This window comes from Chanodichthys erythropterus, chromosome 15, assembly GCF_024489055.1.
Source record: "Chanodichthys erythropterus isolate Z2021 chromosome 15, ASM2448905v1, whole genome shotgun sequence".
Lineage (NCBI taxonomy): Eukaryota > Metazoa > Chordata > Actinopteri > Cypriniformes > Xenocyprididae > Chanodichthys > Chanodichthys erythropterus.
In genome coordinates, this window is record NC_090235.1 from 20,913,043 (window position 1) to 20,936,769 (window position 23,727).

Sequence of the window (23,727 nt, forward strand, 5' to 3'; positions counted from 1 at the left end):
CGCCAACCCGACACAATCTCGCCTCATGTTCACGTTGAGTGGCAAAATGCTTTACGGTAATTCAAAAACAATGTATATATTATGACTTTATAAGACAATTTCGAAAATTACCCACCTCCATCGAGATTTCTTGTACTGTATTTGCAAAACTACTGCACTGGTGAGTGTTGTAGTCGTTGTAGTCCAGAGCTGCGCTTGGAGTATTTACGACAGTGTGATTCACTGAAGGAACCTGTAGGGGGAGCTTCACAAACTTTACTGATTTCCGCTTTAAAAAAAAAAAAAAATTATACAGTAGGTACGGAAAGTATTCAGACCCCCTTAAATTTTTCACTCTTTGTTATATTGCAGCCATTTGCTAAAATCATTTAAGTTCATTTTTTTCCTCATTAATGTACACACAGCACCCCATTTTGACAGAAAAACACAGAATTGTTGACATTTTTGCAGATTTATTAAAAAAGAAAAACTGAAATATCACATGGTCCTAAGTATTCAGACCCTTTGCTGTGACATTCATATATTTAACTCAGGTGCTGTCCATTTCTCCTGATCATCCTTGAGATGGTTCTACACCTTCATTTGAGTCCAGCTGTGTTTGATTATACTGATTGGACTTGATTAGGAAAGCCACACACCTGTCTATATAAGACCTTACAGCTCACAGTGCATGTTAGAGCAAATGAGAATCATGAGGTCAAAGGAACTGCCTGAAGAGCTCAGAGACAGAATTGTAGCAAGGCACAGGAAAAAAATGAACTTAAATGATTTTAGCAAATGGCTGCAGTATAATAAAGAGTGAAAAATTCAAGGGGGTCTGAATACTTTCCGTACCCACTGTATATCATTATATATTCAACTGATCAAACGTATCAGTAAAGACATTTCTAATGCTATAAAAGATTTCTATTTAAAAATAAATGCTGTTTGTTTAAACATTCTATTCATCAAAGAAACCTTAAAAATATTAAGCAGCACAACTGTTTTCAACATTGATAATAATACGAAATGTTTCTTGAGCAGCAAATCAGCATATATTAATATGATTTCTGGAGACTGGAGAAACGATGCTGCAAATTTCACAATATTGCTGTTCTTCCTGTATTTTTTATCAAATAAATGGAGCCTTGTTGAGCAGAAGAGACTTTTTTCAAAAACATAAAAAAATTTCACAACCTCAAACTTTTGATTGGTAGGGCCCTATAATACACCCGGCGCAATGCGACGCAAGGCGCAGCGCAAGTGTGTTTGCTAGTTTGCGTCCGGCGCCGTTCCCATTTTCCTGTTCAGCGTCATGTCCTTAAATGAGTAAATGCATTTGGGCCAGTTAGTGCGCCCATGGGCGTGCTGGTCTAAAAAAGAGGTGTGTTCAGGCACATTGCCGGCGCATTGCTATTTTAAGGAGCTGAAATAGACTGCGCCATAGACCAACTCAAACCTGGTCTAAAGTCTAAAGTCAATAGAGCAATATTTTTTTGTTAGAGCGCGTTGGTAGAAACTGCGCCTCTGGCACGTCCACAGTGCGCGTTGACTTTGTTTATTACACACAGGGATGCGCATCACACAAACATGCCAAATATTAACAACAAAAGGATTGCAGTGTAAAAGAATATTATTGTGTAGGCTACATAAATATAAAAATGTAATGATGAATAGTCATTGCGAGTATTAGAATTAGGCTACCTATTTTCAATTCAGCCTATTACTACTTAATGATGATGATAATGATGAACGAAATTGGCTAATTAATTGAACAATCGTGCCAATACACACACATATATATTATTAACTGACTCATCGCGCGGAGCTATTTGAAAGCCTGCATTTGCAAGCCCGCTTTAACTTTGCACTGGAGCAGATCGATTTCTTCGCTTGAAAAGCGTTCAGCTTTTCCGCCAACAAATTCCGCCATGTAAATAGCAATCCGCCATGGCGCGAGCGCATCTCGCTCTTAAAGGGAATGGGAGATGACACTCTGATTGGTTTATTGAATGTTACGCCCATTACTCATTAAGAGAATAGGGACAACCCATTTCAAAAATGCGCCCCGGCACACGGACTGTTTTTCCGTCGTTAAAATAGCAAAAGTGGATTTGGACACGCCCTGAGTGCACCTGCGCCGTGCGCTTTACACTTTGCGTTTAGCTCGTTAAAATAAGGCCCGTAATGTATGTTTTCAATGTTCATGTCTTGACGAGCAGAAATCAAAACCATTGGGCACATTGAAATTTGGATCAAAATTGCCATGAATGATCTGATTCTCCCCAACTAGAGGGCAAAATTTCACAACGTCTTTAAAGACTCAATAAATTCCCAGCAAGAAGAAAGAGAAAGAACACATACTTCAGTGCTTGACCCCTAATTATCCATTAGACCTAAAATCAAATACTTCCTTTATGTGTATTCTCAAAACGAATGCTTTCTTCCTCAGACGTTACCAGTTCATGGCTTTTTAGAGACGGAGACGGAGATGGATCCTACAGCTGAGAGTCAGGTCAGCCCTGTAGTGACTCAGAAAGCGGAGGAGAGGAAGAAGATCATCGATGGTCAATATAAATGCTTTGAGAAAATGAACAGAGACCAGCCATATAACAAATCAGGTGTGAAAACAGAGAGCCTCAGAAGAGGTTTTAGATTGATTCATCAGAAACTCGTACTGCAAAGTGCAATGAGCAATTGCACAGTGGAATTGGCCCTGATTGTTTGTATGCTTGTCTTTAGGTCTGTACTGTAACCGCACATGGGATGGATGGCTATGCTGGGACGACACTCCAGCAGGAATGTACACTTCACAGTACTGCCCCAATTACTTCCCTGACTTTGACTCTACTGGTACAATTCTTTCACTTTTTGTTCAGCTTTTTTGAAAACAGGGGTGTTAAAGCATTAGTTCACCAAAAAATAAAAAATATCCCATAAATTTACTCACCCTCAAGCCATCCTAGGTGTATGACTTTCTTCTTTCAGCCAAACACAATTGGAGTTATATTAAAAAATATTCTGGCTCTTCAAAGCTTTATTATGGGAGTGAATGGTAGCCGAGATTTTGAAGCCCGCAAAAGTGCATCCATCCATCATAAAGTAATCCATATGGCTCCAGGGGGTTAAAAAAGGCTTTCTGAAGTGAAGCAGTGTTTTTGTAAGAAAAATATCCATATTTAAAACTTTATAAACTATAATCATGGTCTTCCGGCAGTGGCCATTGCAAGTCTAGTTCCGGCAGAAGAGTGAAAAAGCTGAAGTATAATGGCTTTTGTAATGCACTTTTCTCACATTTTTTTCCTTGTTCTTTTAGAAAAGGTCACCAAGTACTGTGATGAGACTGGAAACTGGTTCAGGCACCCTGAAACAAACAGGACATGGTCCAACTACACCCTTTGCATTGCTCATACCAAGGACAAGCTCAAGGTAGGAGGATGGGTCATCCTTAAATTTACACTTCTCTTAAAGGAAAATGTTATTGTTATGAATATTTCTAAAATAAAGGGTCTAATGTTATGAAAAGAAACTCTTACAGTACACATCCCAGCTAAGAAACGTTTCGCTAATGTTCAAATTAATTTATTTCGGACTGGTTTCAGAATGTTCAAAACATTCACATTTTAAGATGTTTTAAAAACATTTTTTCTTGGTTATATGAATATTAAAGGAACATCCCATTTTTATCATTTTGCAAACATCATGGGAATGTTACTTTTGAATATTCTCTTAAAGGATTAGTTCACTTCTGAATGAACATTTCCGGATAATTTACTCACCCCCATGTCATCCAAGATGTTTGTCTTTCTTTCTTCAGTCGAAAAGAAATTAAAGTTTTTGAGGAAAACATTCCAGGATTTTTCTCCATATAGTGGATATCAGTGGTGTTCACTGGGTGGAAGGTCCAAATTTCAGTTTCAATGCAGCTTCAAAGGGAATAAGAGTCTTATCTAGCAAAACGATCGGTCATTTTCTTAAAAAAAAAAAAAAAAATGTATATACTTTTTAACCACAAACGCTCATCTTGTATTAGCTCTGTGATCCGCACGTAGGTGGAAGTACCGAGCAAGTGTCTACAAAGCAAACGTACAAAGATTAAGCCAAACGGCCTTTACAAAAAAAAGGTAAAACAATGATATCAGATGATTTTGAAGTTGGAGGAGAAAATTAGATGAAGTTTTTCACCCTACTGCAGTACTTCCAGCTACGTCAGGTGTGACCTTTCATCGTAATGCATGGAGCATCGCAGAGCTAGTGCAAGACGAGCATTTGTGGATAGAAAGTATATACATTTTTATTTTATTTTTTAAAAATTACATTTCGCTAGATTGACCCTTATTTCTCATCTGGGATCATGTTGAGCCCTTTGAAGCTGCACTGAAACTGCAATTTGGACCTTCAGCCCGTTGAACCCCATTGAAGTCCACTATAAGGAGAATAATCCTGGAATGTTTTCCTCAAAAACCTTAATTTTTTTTTTGACTGAAGAAAGAAAGACATGAACATCTTGGATGACATGGGGGTGAATAAATTATCAGGACATTTTCTTTCAGAATTGAACTAAACCTTTAACATTCTGAAACAAGTAGCAACATATAAAAAATGACGAATATCAAATGAAAATATTTCAGGAAAAAAGATCCATGAACAATGTATAAATAACATTTTTTTGTTTGTTTGTTTGTTTGCTAAAAAAACATTGAAAACATTATTAACAATGCATTTATCACTTGTTTCTGCTCCTTTTTTTCCTGTGTTTTGATCCAGAGATTCTCTACTCTTTCAGAAGATGTGAAATAGTGCCCCCTAATGTATAACAGTAAAACATGGAAAGCCAGAAAAAAATTCAATAGTATGTTCCTGCACAACTGGAGGCTGCAGTTTCAGGACCGCAGATCTAGGACCGCAGTTCTAGGACCCTAGTTTTTCGTGACAGCGCCACCTACCGTACTGGATGATATAGCGATGGCTGCAGTTTCAGAGAGGTTAATTACTAAGTGTGCTTTGAGTCACAATTTTAAATTTAAACATGAATTTACACAAAATATAAATGAAAATTGTATATCAATTTTAAAACAATTGTAAAAAATGGAGAACTTTAAGTCTTAGTCTCTTGAATTATACAGTATATTGATTAACCTCCTTAAAGTGAATTAGCTCATTATCAAGTAAGTTAAAGTTGGAATCAGCGTATGCAGTCACTAAATCACAGCCGATATTTTAAAGGTTGTTGAGAGGCAAGACAAGACACAAGAACTCCTGCTAGATTCACTTATAATACTTCGTCATTAAAACTCAACAAGGATTTATGAAATCATGGCCATGAATTAACATCGTAGTAATTAATAAAACTAGCTCACAAATTCTTAATTTGGTGGGAATTAATTATTAATTAATAGTTAGCAGTTCTCAATATGTAAACTTCGCACCGTTTAAACGTTATCAAATAAAACTTAATTAAATATCGGTACTCACCGTTTGATTGCTGTCCACATTGTTCATCTTTAATTAGTGTTGATCCAGTACGGTAGGTGGCGCTGTCACGAAAAACTAGGGTCCTAGAACCGCGGTCCTAGAAATGCGGTCCTGAAACTGCAGCCTCCGGTTGTGCAGGAATACCCTTCTCAAAAAATTCCATCTATGGCGGGGAAAGAGTTAAAGACCAGATAACTTTAAATGAACATTCTTTTAACGTTACTATAAGCACGTTTGTACATAACTTTCAGAGAACCTTGCCAGAACGTTAGTCAGAGTTCCGAGAACATTCCCAGTTAGCTGGGATCCCAATGAACAGTACTATGAACTATGAACAGTAACATTAATAGCGTATTCGTTTAAAGTTACCTGGTCTTTAATAATATTCTCAAAACATTAGCACATAAACCCAAGATTTTTTTTATATTTCAAAAAACTGGATGTTTTAAACATTCAGAAATAATGTTTTCATAAGTTAATGGGAACATTAGGAAACCATTCTTAGAATATATTTGTGTTTACTTACTAGGATGTTAGAGTGCAAGATTTTCAATGTAATGACTTTATTTCCTGTGATTTAGCCCATGTGTGTAAACATGTAGGGCTGAATTACAACTTGGCAGATTATCCATACAGATTTTTTATTTATTTTTAAATGTGTATATATAAATATTGCAAAAGATTTTTTTAGCATGAATAATTATGAGACAAATAATTAGCAGATCAACATCTGCATTCTGAAAACATACCACAGTATGTTAAAAAAGCATAAATGATACATTCTGATATAGCTTCATACTATTTAAAAGCTGTTCCTGAAGGGAACATTGGATTTGCGTGTTTCTTTCAGACTCAGTGGCAGTGAAGCGTAATGTCTGCACAAGGCAGTTTCAGTTGAACTAAACAGCTTTTCTGGAGGACAGCGGCTCTGGAAATTATTCATAACATAATGGTTTCAGTGGCGTACAACTGCTGCTTTACAAAGTGAGAGATAGAGAGAAAATGTCAGCTCAGTCTGTGCACTCCACTCCATCACACCAGATAGAGTTCATAATAAAGGCACAACAAATTGAGATATTCACTTTCAATGTTACTTTAATGCCTTCTTACTACTTGAGATTTTATTGTTGTTGCATTAAACCTACTGGTAAATATCAAACTTATGAAAAATATCAGGTTGAATAATGAGTATCAGGTTGAATAATAAATTGCAAAAATACATTTGAAATTAAAAAAATTAAAATAGTAAAATGAATTTCATGAGAACATGTTTCAAATCTCAGAGATTGACCATAACATTTATCTCATTTCAGATGGCGTATATTTTGTATTACATGGCGATTGTGGGTCATGCTCTTTCGATAGTGTCTCTTCTCATCTCACTGGTCATATTCTTTTATTTCAGGTGAGTTTTCTTTACTGTCTCCACCCATACGACTTAAAGAAGTCCAGAAATATCTGCTGCATAGCTGCAGTTACTTCAGAACGATCAATAAACCTCTCGATGATGGTTCGCTCAGTCGTTTACTTGTTTTTGGCAGGACTGTGTGTTGTCTACTCTCAAACAGTTTGTCATTTGTCAGAACTGTTGATGGTGAGAGTGTGGAGGTAGATTGCTGCAGTGGCGTCTGAGATTTATTTAATTGACAGAGTCTTCGTTTAAGCTTTTCAAAGAAAGATTTACAAAGAAGCTCTCGGTTACCCCATTTATCACTGTGGCCAATTCAAACCGAATAGAAAAGATGGATAGGCATTCCCATCAGCATGGCCACACGGAAATGCAGTCTGAACCCTGAAGTTAAATGCATTAACCCTTGAATTATATTCAACTCTGGATCAGGCTGTTACTCCCACAAAGTCAGGAAAATTTGCCTTTTCTCTGGGTTTATTGGCTGAATTATCATATGCAGTGCCTCGCGAATGCATCAAAATCTAAACCAACCACCTTATTTGACGGAATTGCAAATCACATATTGAAATGCAATTCAGGTTTATATACACACTGAAACCCAAAAGGATTTATTTACAAAGTGATATTGTTTTGGTGAAGAAAAAAACTTGCTATTTTGGAACCCTATACTGGTACTGGTACTTCTGGTACCAGTTGATACTAAAAAAAGAAAGAAAGTTAATGGTACAATACCAGCATTTCTGCAGTACCGGGTATATTCAATACCTGCTGATAGACGCAGCTTTCAAACGCCCTTGTTCATGTTTGTTTGACAGCTTGCTGAGCATCAAAGGTTTCTATTTACAACATGTTGAGCATTGTAGCCAATCACAATCATGTCTGTTGAGTGTATAAACAAAATGGCCTATCAGAGGTGCTAGTTAGTAAGTTAGTCAGAAATAAAAAGTAACTAACACAATTAGTTACTTTTTTAGAGAGTAACGCAATATTGAAGCATTTAAAGTAATTTGAAGCATTTAAAGTAACTTTCCCCAACACTAGTGATTGAATCGGACTGACAGTGATAACCAATGGACAAGACAAAATGAGACAATATTTTAGTGCTTGAGGCACTACTAAAGTGCTTCATTCTTCAGTCTTTGCTCTGGTACTGACAGTGGTGTAATGTAACGAAGTAATAATACTTCGTTACAGTACTTAAGTATATTTTGGGAGAATCTGTACTTCACTTGAGTTTTTATATTTCTGTCAACTTTTACTTTTACTCCACTACATTTCCTAAATAAAATGTATACTTTTACTCCGATACATTTTCCCAAAACATTTTCGTTACTTACTACAAAATAAAGTCGGAAGAACACAGAGTGCAAGCAAGCATGTGCAAACAAGTGCTCGCACAACCGCACTTGATTTAATTTTCCGGGTTGCGTCCGTTGCTGGAGCGGCTGAGAAGAGTGCGCTGTCATTATACAGCACGAGAGCGGCCTCTAGAGGCGAAATAAAAACTATCAGTGATGCCTCCTAGTTTATTTTGACACGTGACGTGAGGCTGCGCTGCACAGAGCGGGACACTTCAAAAACGGATTTAAAACGGACAACAAAACGGTATGTTATACAGTGAACACTACAGTACATGTTTTCATATCATTATAAAGTAATTAGTTTGTTGACTAGATGCTGCATTAATGTTGAACAGTATGTTTGTCGTCGAGGCTGAGAGGATGCTAACATTAGTAGTGCCTCAAGCGGTTAAAACAATGTGACAAAAACACAAACTGGTTAATATCATTGTTACCATTCATTTTCATTAGTTCATATCCATTTGTTCGCTGTTATGCAATCATTATCCAGTGAAGTTGCATATTTAAACTGTATCCTTATGCAGCGACAGAAACATAAATCAGAAATGTATTCGATTTCAGTTATTTATTTATCGGCACTGTAACACATTTTGATTAGATCATCAAGTATTCTAAAAAAGAGGCTAATAATGTGTGAAAGTAGGCTATACAAAGCATGACTGTTTGGATTTATAGGAAATGAACACTTTACAATAAGAGTCCATTTGTAACATTAAATAAGGTTAATAAAAGTATTATTCATTTTTAATTTCAGCATTTACGTTTTAACATTTTAAAGTTGTCTCTTACATTAGTTATAATGCACTATGAATTAACATGAACGATCAATTTATAATTAATATATTAGTATTTTTCATATTTAAAACTTACAAAAAAACATTTAGCCATTTTTTTAATTTAAAGAAACAAAATGTAAGAGTTAAAATTGAACACAATCTTGCTGCTCAAACTGTGTATTAAACAATTTTTAATATGTTTTGCTCCTTTTGTATTTTACATTTACTTGTACTTTTACTTTCAATACTTAAGTATGTTTAATATCAAAAAAACACTTTTTGTACTTAAGTACAAAAAATATCACATACTTTACAACTTTTACTCAAGTAACATTCTAAACAGTGACTTTAACTTCTACCAAAGTCATTTTCTGGTAAGATAACTATACTTTTACTCAAGTATGGTTTTCGAGTACTTTATACACCACTGGGTGATGAATTTGGTACCGAGAACTGCAAAATTTTACTGGTGAAATGTTGGTACTGTGACATCCCTACCATCTTTTATGGATAATCTCCATAGCTGAATAACTATAATTCATTAAAGCATTTAGGATGTAAATTCTTAATGATTCAGAAAATGTTTCAGATTTAGTAAACAAGGGCATAAAAATAGGAAAAGGGTACTAACAATATCCAAGTATTTAGTCTCAATCTGGAAGTGGAAGTTACACCAGACCACCCATTCGCTGTCTAGAAAAGGTGGTCCCTAAAACTTAATGCATAAACAAAAAAGGCTATTCATCAGAAGAACTTGGACATTCTGTTAAAATGAAAAGAAAAAAATATGGTGCAAAAAGCAGGAAAATTCTACTGGAGAACCTGTTTTAATTGGCTGAGAGTTTATCTTTCAGTAGGAGAATGAACCCAACTACAGTTTCTTTACAAACAGTTTTTAATGGTTGAGTTGGACCGGATTGTGAAAGAAAAGCAGCCAACAGTTGTGCAGCATAAATGCGAACTCCTTCAATGCTGTTCAAAAAGCATGCATACATCTTATAAAGTTGGTTGAGAGAATGTCCAGAGTCGAAGTCTAAACAGAGCATGACAACGAAAAGATAAAATACAAAGAGAGTTTGGCTCTTTTGAATGTTATATCTTATGTTCATTTGTTTTATCTCATAGATTGATGTCTTTAATATTATTTTAAAATGTGGAAATTCACAAAGAATGAGTAAGAATGTCCAATCTATTTAAAGCTACAGTTATGTAAACTTAATTAAATTAAGTATTCTGTTCACATAAGTATTTTTCTTTTTACTTTTGTCAGTCACGAATTACAGTTATACGATTATTAAGTTGGTGCGTGAGACAAGAACATCACAGAACTTTGTAAGGTTTGTGATTCAGTTCAATGAGTGTTGCATGTTTTTATAGACGGGTAAATGATTTAGTGTTCCTTCTGTCATTAACATTAACAAATGAACTTTTAATAGGACCCAACTGTTTGCACTCTTACTTACAAGCTGAAAGAGAAAGGTCATATGGCTCTGGCATCGCAAAAAACGATAGTTTCTCATAATTGTGTTTTATTGAGTGCAAATCCTTGGTGTCCATTTGTCTGGAAGAGCTGCACTAAGCCCTGAGCCAAATGACGAGTTCTATTTGTCAGGTTTTGTGTGTCATTTCATGCCAACTTGGGTTTGCGTATGTCTATACCCCCTTGGGTAAACTTAATTTCATGGGTAATTAAATGTGCCAAAGAGTCTTATATACATTAAACGGCACATAAACTTTGGGTTATATGTCACATAGTATGACAGTTGTATCTAGCAAGTAAGCATACAATCTCATTGTTTATTTTATTATTATTTTTTTCAGTACACTGAAAGATTGAGAGTCAATGTACTCTTAAAAGCATTTTTCTATTAAGACCTCATTTCAACATTAGCATTCAATAAATACGTGTTTTTGTTTTTAAAGAAATTACTGTCTGTTGTTAAGACACAGGGTTAAATTGAATTTAATTACATTTAATGTTTGGAATTTAACGTTGCCATGCAATATCGATTATGGCATTTTTTATATCCCTGTAAATGTTGACCAAAATAATATAATTACTGGAAAAAAGGAGAGCACCATTTAAACATCAAAAGGAGAGCACCATCTCTTTGGCTTCATTCTGTTTTTGCCTAAGCAATCTGATCAACAATTTCACTGGGTCAGTTTATGTATTTGCAATTGTAAATATTTTTATTGTGTCAATTATGATGCATCACATGTAATATAAATTGTGTTTAGCTTGTTTGGTACAATATCTGGAAGTGTAACATAGCAACGCTTGTTTTTATGGTGCGATGGTGATATTTACAGTCCGATCTTCTGAGATGTCAAAGTCTTAATGTTGTCTTATTGGGTCCAGATGTGATGCTCAAAGAGGTACGTGTCAGCATACAGCTGCACTAAGCTTTAATTTATGCCCCACTGAATAATGCCAGAAATTTTTGGTTGGGAATATGGGAAATAGCTTTGGAAAATGAGCTCAGATTTCACTCCCATCCCTCTAGTGCTCCAGGAGCAGCTTTGCACTCAGCTGATCTCTGCTGGCAATTTTAGGTTAAACAAAAGTGAAATCATGTGAGTAGCATGACTTTCTTAATTGGGTGATTGTGATGACATTTTTGCAAGCATATTTTATTATCCTTTGACAGCAAACTATAGACAAACTTGTTGTCTGACAAACACAGAGTTGTTGTTGTTGACAGAGATTGCTGATGCAGGTGTGTTTAACGTGTTTAACGTCACAAATTTGGCATATTTAACAACTCCTGACCAACAACAAAACAGTATTTAATACTCAGAAATCCTTTTTTTCTCTCTTATTCTTTAATCCAATGCCCCTTTTTACTGGATTTTGGTTATGTAGTAACAAATTCATCTTTATATTTTTGTTTGTTCATCTTTATACAAAGTTCTGTGATGAAACTCTAGATGGTGCAGGCTAATAGGTTCTTTAACTCAACCTGCTCGTAATCACATCGTTATCTGTAGGGCATAGCTGATTGGTTCCTGCTGTATCAGTAGCCAATGAGCTTGCATGCTCAACCTTCAAAATACATTGCCTTAGGAGTGCAGCACTCCCTCCACCTTCCCCAGCTCCACCTGTATAGATCTGCTATGGGTAATTCATGTACAATATATTATACAGCAGCAGCATCTTTACATGCTCATGTATGTATTGGCAGTAGCAAGTCCCGTACTTGCTCTGCAGCAACAGCAGCAGCAATAGCAGCAGATCTATCCGCCAAGTCCAAACATACAACATTATCATATACTCATTACCATGCCAAACACCCAGAGAGTTGTCATGACAATAATATTATTATTTTATTCAGAAAGGAAGCATTGCATCAGTCAAGTCACACTATGAAGTCATATTACAAAAGACTTCTATACAAAATAAATTCATTTAAACTTGATATTTATCAGAGAAACCTGAAAAAAGTATCATGGTTTCCATAAAAATGTTAAGTAGCACAACTGTTTTTAAAATCAATAATAAGAAATCAGCAGAAAATAAGCATACACTCAAAAAATAACTCTTTGAACGAACATAAAAAAATCATGGAAAGGATTTCCACATGATTAAGTTGCTTTATTTCAGCATTATTCAATTCTGTTATTCCAATTTAATGTACTTACATTGGGTCAACTTAATTTATTAAGGTTGACTCAACTTATTTACTATGGTTGGGCACAGCTTAATTTAATAGTGTCAGCCCAACTAATTTGCAATGTTTTGCAAAATAAATAAAAAACAATAAATAAATAAATAAATAAATAATTGTTTTCATATACATTGATTTTTACAATTAATTCTTCTTGTTTCATTTTGTGATTTATATAACTTTTGTGACGTTCTGTGTTAGAAATCTAGATGTGATACTGGATTAATTCTAAATTGCCTTAACCAAAAACATTATAAAGCCTAAATTGATAATAATTCCATTGGTAGCAATGGTTTTACAATCAACATAGGCTTACAATGCTTTTGGGAAATGCAACCCAGAGCACTACCACAGTGATTATTTTCTCATTAAAATTATTTGAAAGTTTGTCAGCAGGTCCTCAACCGAAGCACAAGTGCAACAATACACCACAATGGTAACCCTAAAACTATTAATTAACAGAAACTTTTAAATACCAACATAATAGAACAGTAAACATTAAAAAGTCTTTCCATTTTCTCATCTTCCTAAAAACTGCTTAAAATAACACTTTATTTCAGCATTTACACTCCTAGTTCAGCCCCTTTGCAAAGCATGATGGGAAGTGAAAATTTGTGTGATAGAGTCCTGGTTGGGTTTACTTGATTGAAACATGTTATTTCAATATGAAAACATCAAGTTAAGTCAAAGAGTAATCGTTTCAAGTCAATTTAACATGAATCAATCACATTTAAACCAGAAACCTGATACAATTGTGTTGAACCAAAATAAATTGTTTAAATAAACTGAACAGCATCAAAAAATCTTTTTTTTTTGTGAGTGTATAAGAATGATTTCTGAAGGATCATGTGACACTGAAGATCACAGGAATAAATTCAATTTTAAAATATATTAAAATAGAAAACAGGTATTTTAAATTGTAATAAAATTTCAAAATATTAATGTTTTTACTGTATTTTTGATCAAATAAATGCAGCCTTGGTAAGCAGAACAGACTTCCTTCAAAACATAAAAATCTTACTGACCCCAAAATTTTGAACGGCTGTGTATATATATTTCTGAAGATCGCTGTTCCTTAACCTTATAGGGGCTTTGTGAATAATCGCTTGCAAACATTAGGAGTTTTTATTTTCAACCACTAAGCAATTATGGTAAAAACAGGCAAGCATCTCATAATCACATTATTTGAAATAAAGCCAGGATGCTCAGGCCTCAGGTGGCGCAAAATTTTGTTCTTTTGATATATAAAGAGGTCATTGTACTGCTAAATTCACTTGTACATTCAGTACAAGTCCAAAAAGATCCATTTATTGAAACTGGGCTAAAAACATTCTCAATATGAAATCCTTGAGTTCTTGATATTAACATATGACCACATCAGTGACGCCTGTCAAGTCACATAGTGAGATCATATAGAGGAAATTGGGAAATGCGTGTAGCGTCTTCTTCTCTGTATCTGAATGAAGGATCCCAATATTAGAAACGATCAGCTGAAGTTTATATCAACGACGTCCCTGATCACTTCAGATTAATTGTAACAGTTTTGTAAAGATGCATTTAAGAATGGGTCAAAAACTATTAAGAGTTGAACGGCAATGGCATAAATGAATGGTCTGATTTATGATTTATGTGACATGCAAATCTTGAAGATGCTGAAAAATTCAGTGCTTGAGATTAGCAGATTAATCTGTTAGAAGCAGATTGATTTATTTATCCAAAAAAAGTTTTGTTTCCATCTTGAAATGACATGTCAAACTGAATTACTCTGCAAATATTCACACAACTGTCTCTGTCATGAATGATCCATGATTAATATTTCTTTATCTCCCATCCAGGAGTCTGAGCTGTCAGAGAATCACTCTACACAAGAACCTATTCTTCTCGTATGTGCTCAACTCAGCCTGCACCATCGTCAACCTCATAACTGTGGTCAACAACCCCAAAGTGGTGCAGAGGAATCCGGTGTGTGCCCTCAACTCCACAATGCCCCACAATCATCAATAGGGCTTTTCACACTGCGCTTAACCCCTGGGTTATTATTGTTCTAAACCCCGCTTTCAACCCTGTAAAAGGAACATTTCACACTTGTAAATTAGAAGTGGGGTTATGAAACTTGGCTCCGAAGCAGAATTAGTGCTGCTTCTGTGCTGTTAACCCCACATTTCGGTGCCAAATGTGTACAGTTGAAATGATGGAGTGTTAGAATGTTAAGGATAGATGCTTAGCAACAGACAACCAATAGCATGCCTCATATTCACATACTCTGTAAAGTCACAGAAACTGGGTTGTTTGAGGGGAAAAATGTCAAATGGTAACAGAAAACTTGACAATTGGAGTAAAGAAGAGATTGTTCAATTTCTACCTGTATAGTCTGAATGGAAACATCTATTCATTTCGAACTTAATTGCATAGTTGGCAATATATAATACAAGAATATAATATAAAGACCAGGATTCCATTTACCCCAGGCTAAGAATGACCCAGGGTTAACTATTTCCCAAGTGTGAAAAACTGATTATCTCTTCATCACGGCACCTGTTAGTGAGTAGGATATATTAGGCAGTAAGTGAACTTTTTGTCCTCAAAGTTGATGTGTTAGACGCAGGAAAAATGGGCAAGCGTAAAGATTTGAGTGAGTTTGACAAGGGCCAAATCGTGATGGCTAGACGACTGGGTCAGAGCATCTCCAAAACTGCAGCTCTTGTGGGATGTTATCGGTCTGCAGTGATCAGTATTTATCAAAAGTGGTCCAAGGAAGGAACAGTGGTGAACCGGTGACAGGGTCATGGGCGGTCAAGTTTCATTGATGCACGTGGGGAGCGAAGGCTGGTCTGTGTGGTCTTATTCAACAGACGAGCTGTAGCTCATATTGCTCAAGAAGTTAATGCTGGATCTGATAGAATGGTGTCAGAATACACAGTGCATCGCAGTTTGTTGCGTATGGAGCTGCATAGCTGCAGACCAGTCAGGGTGCCCATGCTGACCCCTGTCCACCGCCGAAAGAGCCAACAGTGGACACGTGAGCATCAGAGAACCTGGTCTGTTGAATCACGTTTTCTTTTACATCACATGGATGTCCTGGTGCGTTTGTGTCACTTACCTGGGGAACACATTGCAGCAGGATGCACTATGGGAAGAAGACAAGCTGGCGGAGGCAGTGTGATGCTTTGGGCAATGTTCTGCTGGGAAACTTTGGGTCCTGCCATCCATGTGGATGTTACTTCGACACGTACCACCTACCTAAGCATTGTTGCAGACCATGGTCACCCTTTCATGGAAACAGTATTCCCTTGTGGCTGTGGCCTCTTTCAGCAGGATAATGCTCCTGCCACAAAGCAAAAATGGTTCAGGAATGCTTTGAGGAGCACAACAATGAGTTTGAGGTGTTGACTTGGCCTCCAAATTCCCCAGATCTCAATCCAATCGAGCATCTGTGGGATGTGCTGAACAAGCAAGTCCGATCCATGGAGGCTCCACCTCGCATCTTACAGGACTTAAAGGATCTGCTGCTAACATCTTGGTGCAGATACTACAGCACACCTTCAGGGGTCTAGTGGAGTCCATGCTTTGATGGGTCAGGGCTGTTTTGGCAGCAAAAGGGGGACCGACACAATATTAGGAAGGTGGTCTGATCAGTATATTTAGCATTTAATTTAAATGTAAGTTTTGACAGAGTACCCATACTTTAACTCTCTGGAGTCTGAGGCTGATTTGGGGCCTGGAGAACTTTTGACATGCCCTGACATTTGTGCTTTTTTCAGTTGTTCATAAACATATTAATGGAAAAAGTGTCATTACACTGTATTCAGCACAAACTAGGCTACAATAATATGTGAGGAACATGTATGTACATGTTTGTGTTTTTGAAGGAATAACATTTATGCGTGGTTGTTGAAAAAACAAAAAACTTAAGTCACTGAAATAAGGCCAAAAAAAGTATAATAAATCTGTGTTCATAAGACTTTAGGGTATTGGAGGTTGTAGACTAGAGTTTTTGCTTCAAAATTATGTAAAAATTATGCTGCCTACTCCTTCATATAAAACAATATATTGATTTAGTTTTTGTAAGACACTTTTTGCCAAGAAACACAGTATGCGAGGAGGCGTGAATCACCACTGAAAATGGGCCATTCTCACCTGAGAAGACAAAAGAATTGGATAGTAATGAGCTGAAATGACTTGCATATTAATGAGGCCTTTCAGTCAGGTAGGCTGTGAAAAAAAACCTTCTGTGATGTCTCAAGCTCATTATGATATATGATACAGAAAAATATTATTACAATATAAAGTAATGGTTTTATATTATACTTTAAAATATAATGTATTTCTGTGATGCAAAGAGTCTGAATATAGACTTTTAGTTTAAAAGCATGCACATTTGGAGAAATATTGGATTCTCATATGCTTATGTCAATTTTCTATACAGAGGAGTTATATTAACTTAATATTCATTGTCATTACTATGAGCGCTGGTGTTTTCAATTCATCCTTGAAGTCGGAGGGCGCTCTGTGCATTTTAGTCCACAAATTCATCTAAAAGAAGAAGAGGCTATTCCATGAATGGAGTTTCCAATACATACTGCAGCCGGAGGGCGCTAAAGAAACAAAAACTCATCTAAACTTCATCTGTAGAAGACAAGTAAACAGGAAGTAACTGCATGTCTTCTAGAGATCGCTAACCATGACTTTTACATCCAGATAAACACTTTTCAAGACAATAAATACACGATTGAGATAATGAATGCATGTATTGACTGAATTAGCGTCTGAATAGCGCTCGCTCCGTGGGCGTGGCCGCATTAGCAGATAATGAGCTGAATCACGGATTTCTGACATGGCTCTCTTTTCATACAGATTACATAAACAAAGAAGGTTTGTTTTCGATTTGACTTGCATGATTTAAAACCTGACATCTTAATGTTTTTTTAGACATAAGTGTAATTTTTTTGTCATTAGTATTCACTAAGTTACAGTTCATTTTCTGAGAACTATCAGATTGGAGTTTGTTCAGAGGGAGAGGAGAGATCACGCATCATGTTAGTTTTCTTTATTTTACAAAAAGCACAACATTCTGTTTTTACTCTGAGAGTACACAAATGAAAGAAGATATTCCACAGATTAAAATGGTGTATAACTCTTAATTGTATGTGCAACACTGACGGAGTATTTTGAGTCTCTTTCACACTGATAAGAAAAAAACCACGGTGGTATCGCCGGCGATACCGTCAGACCTCAGAGTGTTAACTTGTGATATTGTGTCTTGAAAAAACAAACAAACAAACAAACAAACAAACAAAAAAAACTTAAGTTTTGTCTAAGATCATTTAGCCAGAAATTCTATATAAGTCATGTATAATATTTAAAGTAACACTTTACACTTAAGAAGAAACACATTTTAAGTACACCATAAAAGCTTATATTGTTTAATTCACATTGTATTTTCACTGCATGAGATCTTTGCTTGGAATATGATCTTTTCAGGTTTTGCTCTCTATGGAGGAATGCATAAATCTGCCACATTGGAATGTCCTGCATGATCTAAGAGGTGTGGTGAGGAGATGTGCTTCAAGAAAAACATTAACTTTTAGCTACTGTTCTTAATGTGATCGAGGAGAATTGCCTATCCTTTTTTTCTGATATACCGATAAAAAGTGAGACAGCCTAAAACGAGTTTGCACCCTGCTATCCCGGGTTTGAAATGACCTGTCATCATGTGTGGAGGATTGGATTGAGTGGATTTTGAAGTTCTGAAAGGATTGGAGTGCAGCCGAGGTGTAGTTTTGAAGTTTCAGAAAGATCTTAATCATTGTTCTTACACTCGCCTGAAAATATTGGGATGTGTCTGAGAGATGCATTATTGCATTCACCAGGCTCCTTCTTTTAAAAGCGAAAGGCTGCTGTGCCTGTCAAAGTACCATCCTTTCTTATGCTTAAAGTGATGTCTGTTTTTTGGGCCCAGTATAATGCAGATGTCTTAAAATGTGCATTCTTTCGGGGGTGTGGGTGTATTCTCTGTTTAATTTACGGTATCCTTGTTCAGCCTGAAGAACAACCTTCCAACTCCTGTGAGTCGAGCCGCAGTCAGTACAGAATGCATTTCCAGCCTCAAGGAGAAGAGGTTACAGACAAGTTTAGTTTAGACTTGTGTTTCTGACATAAGCTGTGCTTAGACAGACAAGAATGCCATTATACGTCAAGGACATCTGAATCAAAGTAAAAGAACCTTGACTTCTAAAGGAAAGTTGTGTGTGGGGAATAACATGTGTGAGGACTCGCTGCCAGTTGCGTGGGTAGTTGCAGGAGGCAGAGCTATATGGACATATGGTAAAAAGTTAATCTGGATGACTGACGTGTTGTTGGGAGGTGTGTGTGATCCTGCTCAGCGGATTGAGAATAGACACTTTGCCAGTATTTTCTAATTAGAACTGCACACATGTTCTTGCAAAGCAGCCTGGCAACTCGAAAATTCAGAGTAAGGGATCGTCCGGGCCAGGTTAAAGATCAAAAATGGGTATTCTGAAGGTAATTGTGAAGTTACACTTTATTTGGACAGTCCACTTTAGACATTCTACTAACTATAGGTAACTTTGCAACTACATGCCAACTAGTCTCGTGCAGCCAGACCTTCAGACTGATGGTAGAAGGTTTGAACTCAATAGTAGCTTTCACTGGCAGTCTACTGGCAGTCTAAAGAGTCTAATCCGTGAACTTCACATACTTTTAAAAATCCAGCTTAGAGTTGATCCTGATAAGCGCTCATTGTCACAGTCACAAACACGAGGGCTTTCTTCTTTCACACGGGGGTTTGGCTTCACAATGGCTTTTTTTCTAGGCAGATCAATAAAGAATGTGACTCAAACATGTGCCGGAAATCCAATAGAATTCAACCAATAATAAACTGCAACTCAATATATAATCATGCATAATTAGGATAGCAATTATACTAATGGGGGGCAGTTGTGGCAATGGTTAGAGAGTCGCAGGTTTGATTCTCAATACTAGCAGAAAACAACTGAGGTGCCCTTCAGCAAGGCACTTAAAGGGATAGTTCATGCAAAAATGAAAATTATCCCATGATTTACTCACCCTCATACATCGCGTCACGGGTTACTCTTGTGGCGCAAGTCAACTTGCCCAGCATGCATATGGTCGTCTGCCGGAAGCGGGTTATTTGAGATTATAAAGTATTATTTTATATTATGCCATTATATAGCTTGGAAGAGCCAGGATATTTTTAAATATATCTCTGATTGTATTAGTCTGAAAGAAGATAGACGCATACACCTTGGATGGTTTGAGGGTGAGTAAATCATGGGGTAATTTTCATTCTTGGGTGAACTATCCCTTTAACCCCCAATCTCTCCCCGGGCGCCGCAGTTAAATCATATTTCGGCTGTTGTTTATGCTTTTATAAAATGGTCAGTTGTCCTAATCAGCCTATGCCATGTAAATAATTTGGCATATTGCAGTTCATGAAATTGATATTATTAAAAGTAAATGTTATCAACCACCTGAGAACCATTGCACTAGATTATTCTAACTACTCTAAACCAGAAGAAAACCAGCATAAATCAGCTTGGACATTGTAATTTATGCTGGTGTAAGCTGGTCTTTTCAGCAGGGCTGTCCTGTCAGATGTTCATCTTTACTTCGTTTTCTCACTTTCCCCCCTCCGCAGATTGGCTGCAAGGTGTTGCACTTCTTCCACATGTACATGCTGGGCTGTAACTATTTCTGGATGCTCTGCGAGGGGATTTACCTGCACACACTGATTGTGGTGGCCGTGTTTGCCGAGGAGCAGCATCTGCACTGGTATTATCTTCTGGGCTGGGGTGAGTCTCTGCCAGCTCTGCTCCCACTGTCCATCTGAACGCAGCTTTCCCATCTGTCAGCAAACTCTACATTGTAAATATGAACGCCCTTCCTATTTGCTCAGCATGGAGTGTATCGTGACCTGCTGTTGTCAGTCTTTGCTCCATAATTTATTGGATACATTTGCTCATGGTCATGTCCTCCTGCTTCATAAACAGAAAACTTTGTTGCTGCCGCAAACACTTGTGTAAAGACAGACAAATTGGCCAACCCACAGTTAGGACACAATGTGCTAGACATTTGTGGATGTTTGGGATTGTGGTTTATTTCACATTCTGATGTACTTTACTGTTTCCACTGGCAGTTTTATTATTGGTTTATTGAAGATCGGGGCTTAACTATCTTGTTTTGCCTGTTCTCTGTGTTAGCAATGACATGGGTTAGGAAGTAGCCTGATATATGGGCAAAAAAGCCTTGAATTGTGGAGCATTATTAAAGATTGTGCGATAACCTTGTGTCAGATCATCCATTCCTAAATGGAGAAAAGACAGCCCTTGACCGCCTGTAGGAAATCTAATAATATGCCTTGTGGATTTTAAAGCCGTCCTCAGGATATCCAAAGCCGCTGTGTTAAAATTCTCAACATAATAAGAATATTTCATCAAAAAATATGTTATTATTTACTCGTACGCTTCTGGTTTTACCCCATATGAATTACTTTTAGCCATGAAAAAAAATGGAAAATGTTTTGAAAAATGTCCAAGCAACACCTTTTTATGTAATTGAAGTGAATGAGGAAAAATTCACTAATCCACAGCTTCACTGGGATTATTGCTTTGATTAAATGGTTAGTCCATAAAAATATTTATTTTAATATTTAGAAGCATTATCATGGTGATACTGATGTAATGAGGTCACATGTGTATGTTTGTAGAATAATATACATCGGCTTCGAATGCGTCTCAACCAAGCAGAATCAAGGAATTATCCGTTTTATAAAACGCCTGTTCTGTCATCATTGCTTTGTACAAATGTAAGTTTTTGCTTATTCTTATGTAACTTTATTACTTTGAGTTTTATGAACTTAAAATATTTAAGAAAATCAGTTTCTTCAAACCATTTAAAGGATTATTTCACTTTGAAATGAAAATTATCCCAACCTTTACTCGCCCTCAAGCCATCCTAGATATATATGACTTTCTTGTTTCTGACGAAGACAATCTGAGAAATATGAATAAATATCCTGATGCATCCAAGCTTTATAATAGCAGTGATCAGGTTCAGTGAGTATGAGCTGAACAAAGTGCTTCCATCCACATCCATCCATCATAAACGAGTACTCCACACGGCTCCGGAGTGTTAATAAAGGTATTCTGAAGCGAAGCGATGCATTTCCCTATTAAACTTACGGAAAAAGTGTAATTGATGCGATACCAGTTTACACTTTTTTCGTAACTTGTCTGGTGGAAGCTCAATATTTGACTTAATAACTTGTTAAATATGGATATTTATTTTTCACAAATGCATCATTTCGCTTTAGAAGGCCTTTATTAACCCTCCGGAGCCTTGTCGAACACATATTTATGATGGATGGATGTGGATGGAAGCACTTTGTTCAGCTCATACTTGTTGAACCCTATCACTGCCATTATAAAGCTTAGATGTGTCAGGATATTTATTAATATTTCTGCAGTTAATGTCTAAGTCATATACACCTAGGATGGCTTGAGGGTGAGTAAAGGTTGGGCTAATTTTCATTTCAAAGTGAACAAATCATTTAAGTAGCTATATAGTTGTTAGACTTAGATTTGTTACCTGAATTCAAACTGAATGAGTGGAATAAACTTAAAAACATTAAGTTAAGTTTACTCTAATGATTGACGAAACCAAAACTAAAATATGAGTCCATTTAACTTTTACAGTACTCATACTCATTGGTTTTAAAACTTAAATTTTTTAGGTTTTAAGGCAATCAGTTTCCATAAATGGTTGAGTTACCTTAACTTATCGGGTTTTACAGTGTATCATAAAAGTAGTTGAAATGATCTATGCATTATTTTCCAAGTTATCTGACATTATTCAATAACTTTTTATGGTGAGAAACGGGCTGAAAATGTAAGTCATTATTTACTGATAATCGTCCCCTCCAGTGTCCAACTCATCTTGCATCAAAAACAATGGTTTATTTAGCCTATAAATATAGCGCTATTATTTCAAATACTTCAATAAATCAAGTTACGCATTTCACGTGGTCATGGCTTACCTTCTAATAATAGTTACAGCATTATCATTCATTTTGCATTAGAGGGATAATATTTTGTGTTTGACTAATGTCTCAATTCTCCTTTCAACAGGATTCCCCTTGGTGCCTGCATCCATCCATGCTGTGGCGAGAAAGAAATACTTTGATGACAAGTGAGTAATGTTCACTGCTTTTCAGCAGTAAATACAGAAGACAGGCCAGGTTCACTGGACAGTGGGTCTGATATGGGATTTATTATATTTTTCCACTAGCTGCTGGATGAGTGTGGAGACCCATCTGCTCTACGTGGTTCACGGCCCCATTATGGCAGCTTTATTAGTGAGTCAGCATCTTTTACATTTATTTTATTGAGCTTTGCATATGTTCACACTGCATTTATCATGAATTTGGGTCTGAATAATCTATTTTAATCATGACAAAAACGTGGGTATGCTTAAATTTGAGGACGAGTTTTAATGAAATATGTTCTTAGTGCCGCACATGACAAATATTGCATTTAACATCTCATTAAGTTCACTTTTCTGTTAAAATTGGATTATCGAGTCAATGACTTCACTGTGTTCATTCAAAGTTAATCAAGCTTAATTGTGGTAACTCTGTGTGAAATTAAAATCTAAATAGCGCATGTTCGTTAAAGACTGTTTGGAGTTCATTTGTATTTTTATATATTTTTTTCATGTTGTAGGTCAATTTATTTTTTCTGCTGAACATAGTACGGGTCTTGGTGACCAAACTGAGAGATACACACCGAGCTGAGTCTAACATGTATATGAAGGCGGTGAGGGCCACCCTCATTCTGGTGCCCTTATTGGGCATTCAGTTTGTCATCTTCCCTTGGCGGCCAGAGAACCGCTTGGCAGGAGAGATATATGATTACATCATGCACATATTAATGCATTACCAGGTAACTCAGACTGAATTCCAACTCTTTTTTTACTTGTGAAAGACAGCTAAAAATGATTGTTAATGCTTCTATTTTTTC

General features: G+C 36.4%; 1 protein-coding gene across 1 annotated transcript in view; it reads left to right on the forward strand.

The window, feature by feature from the left end:
• The window catches only part of calcr (calcitonin receptor), a 42,347-nt gene that overhangs the window by 8,949 nt on the left and 9,671 nt on the right, over positions 1-23,727 (forward strand). The window contains exons 5-13 of the mRNA XM_067411753.1: positions 2,432-2,600; positions 2,722-2,832; positions 3,296-3,408; positions 6,768-6,859; positions 14,506-14,632; positions 20,349-20,502; positions 22,837-22,897; positions 22,997-23,063; positions 23,431-23,649. Coding sequence (XP_067267854.1) covers positions 2,432-2,600; positions 2,722-2,832; positions 3,296-3,408; positions 6,768-6,859; positions 14,506-14,632; positions 20,349-20,502; positions 22,837-22,897; positions 22,997-23,063; positions 23,431-23,649 — 1,113 coding nt within the window. The remainder of the gene's footprint in view (positions 1-2,431; positions 2,601-2,721; positions 2,833-3,295; positions 3,409-6,767; positions 6,860-14,505; positions 14,633-20,348; positions 20,503-22,836; positions 22,898-22,996; positions 23,064-23,430; positions 23,650-23,727) is intronic.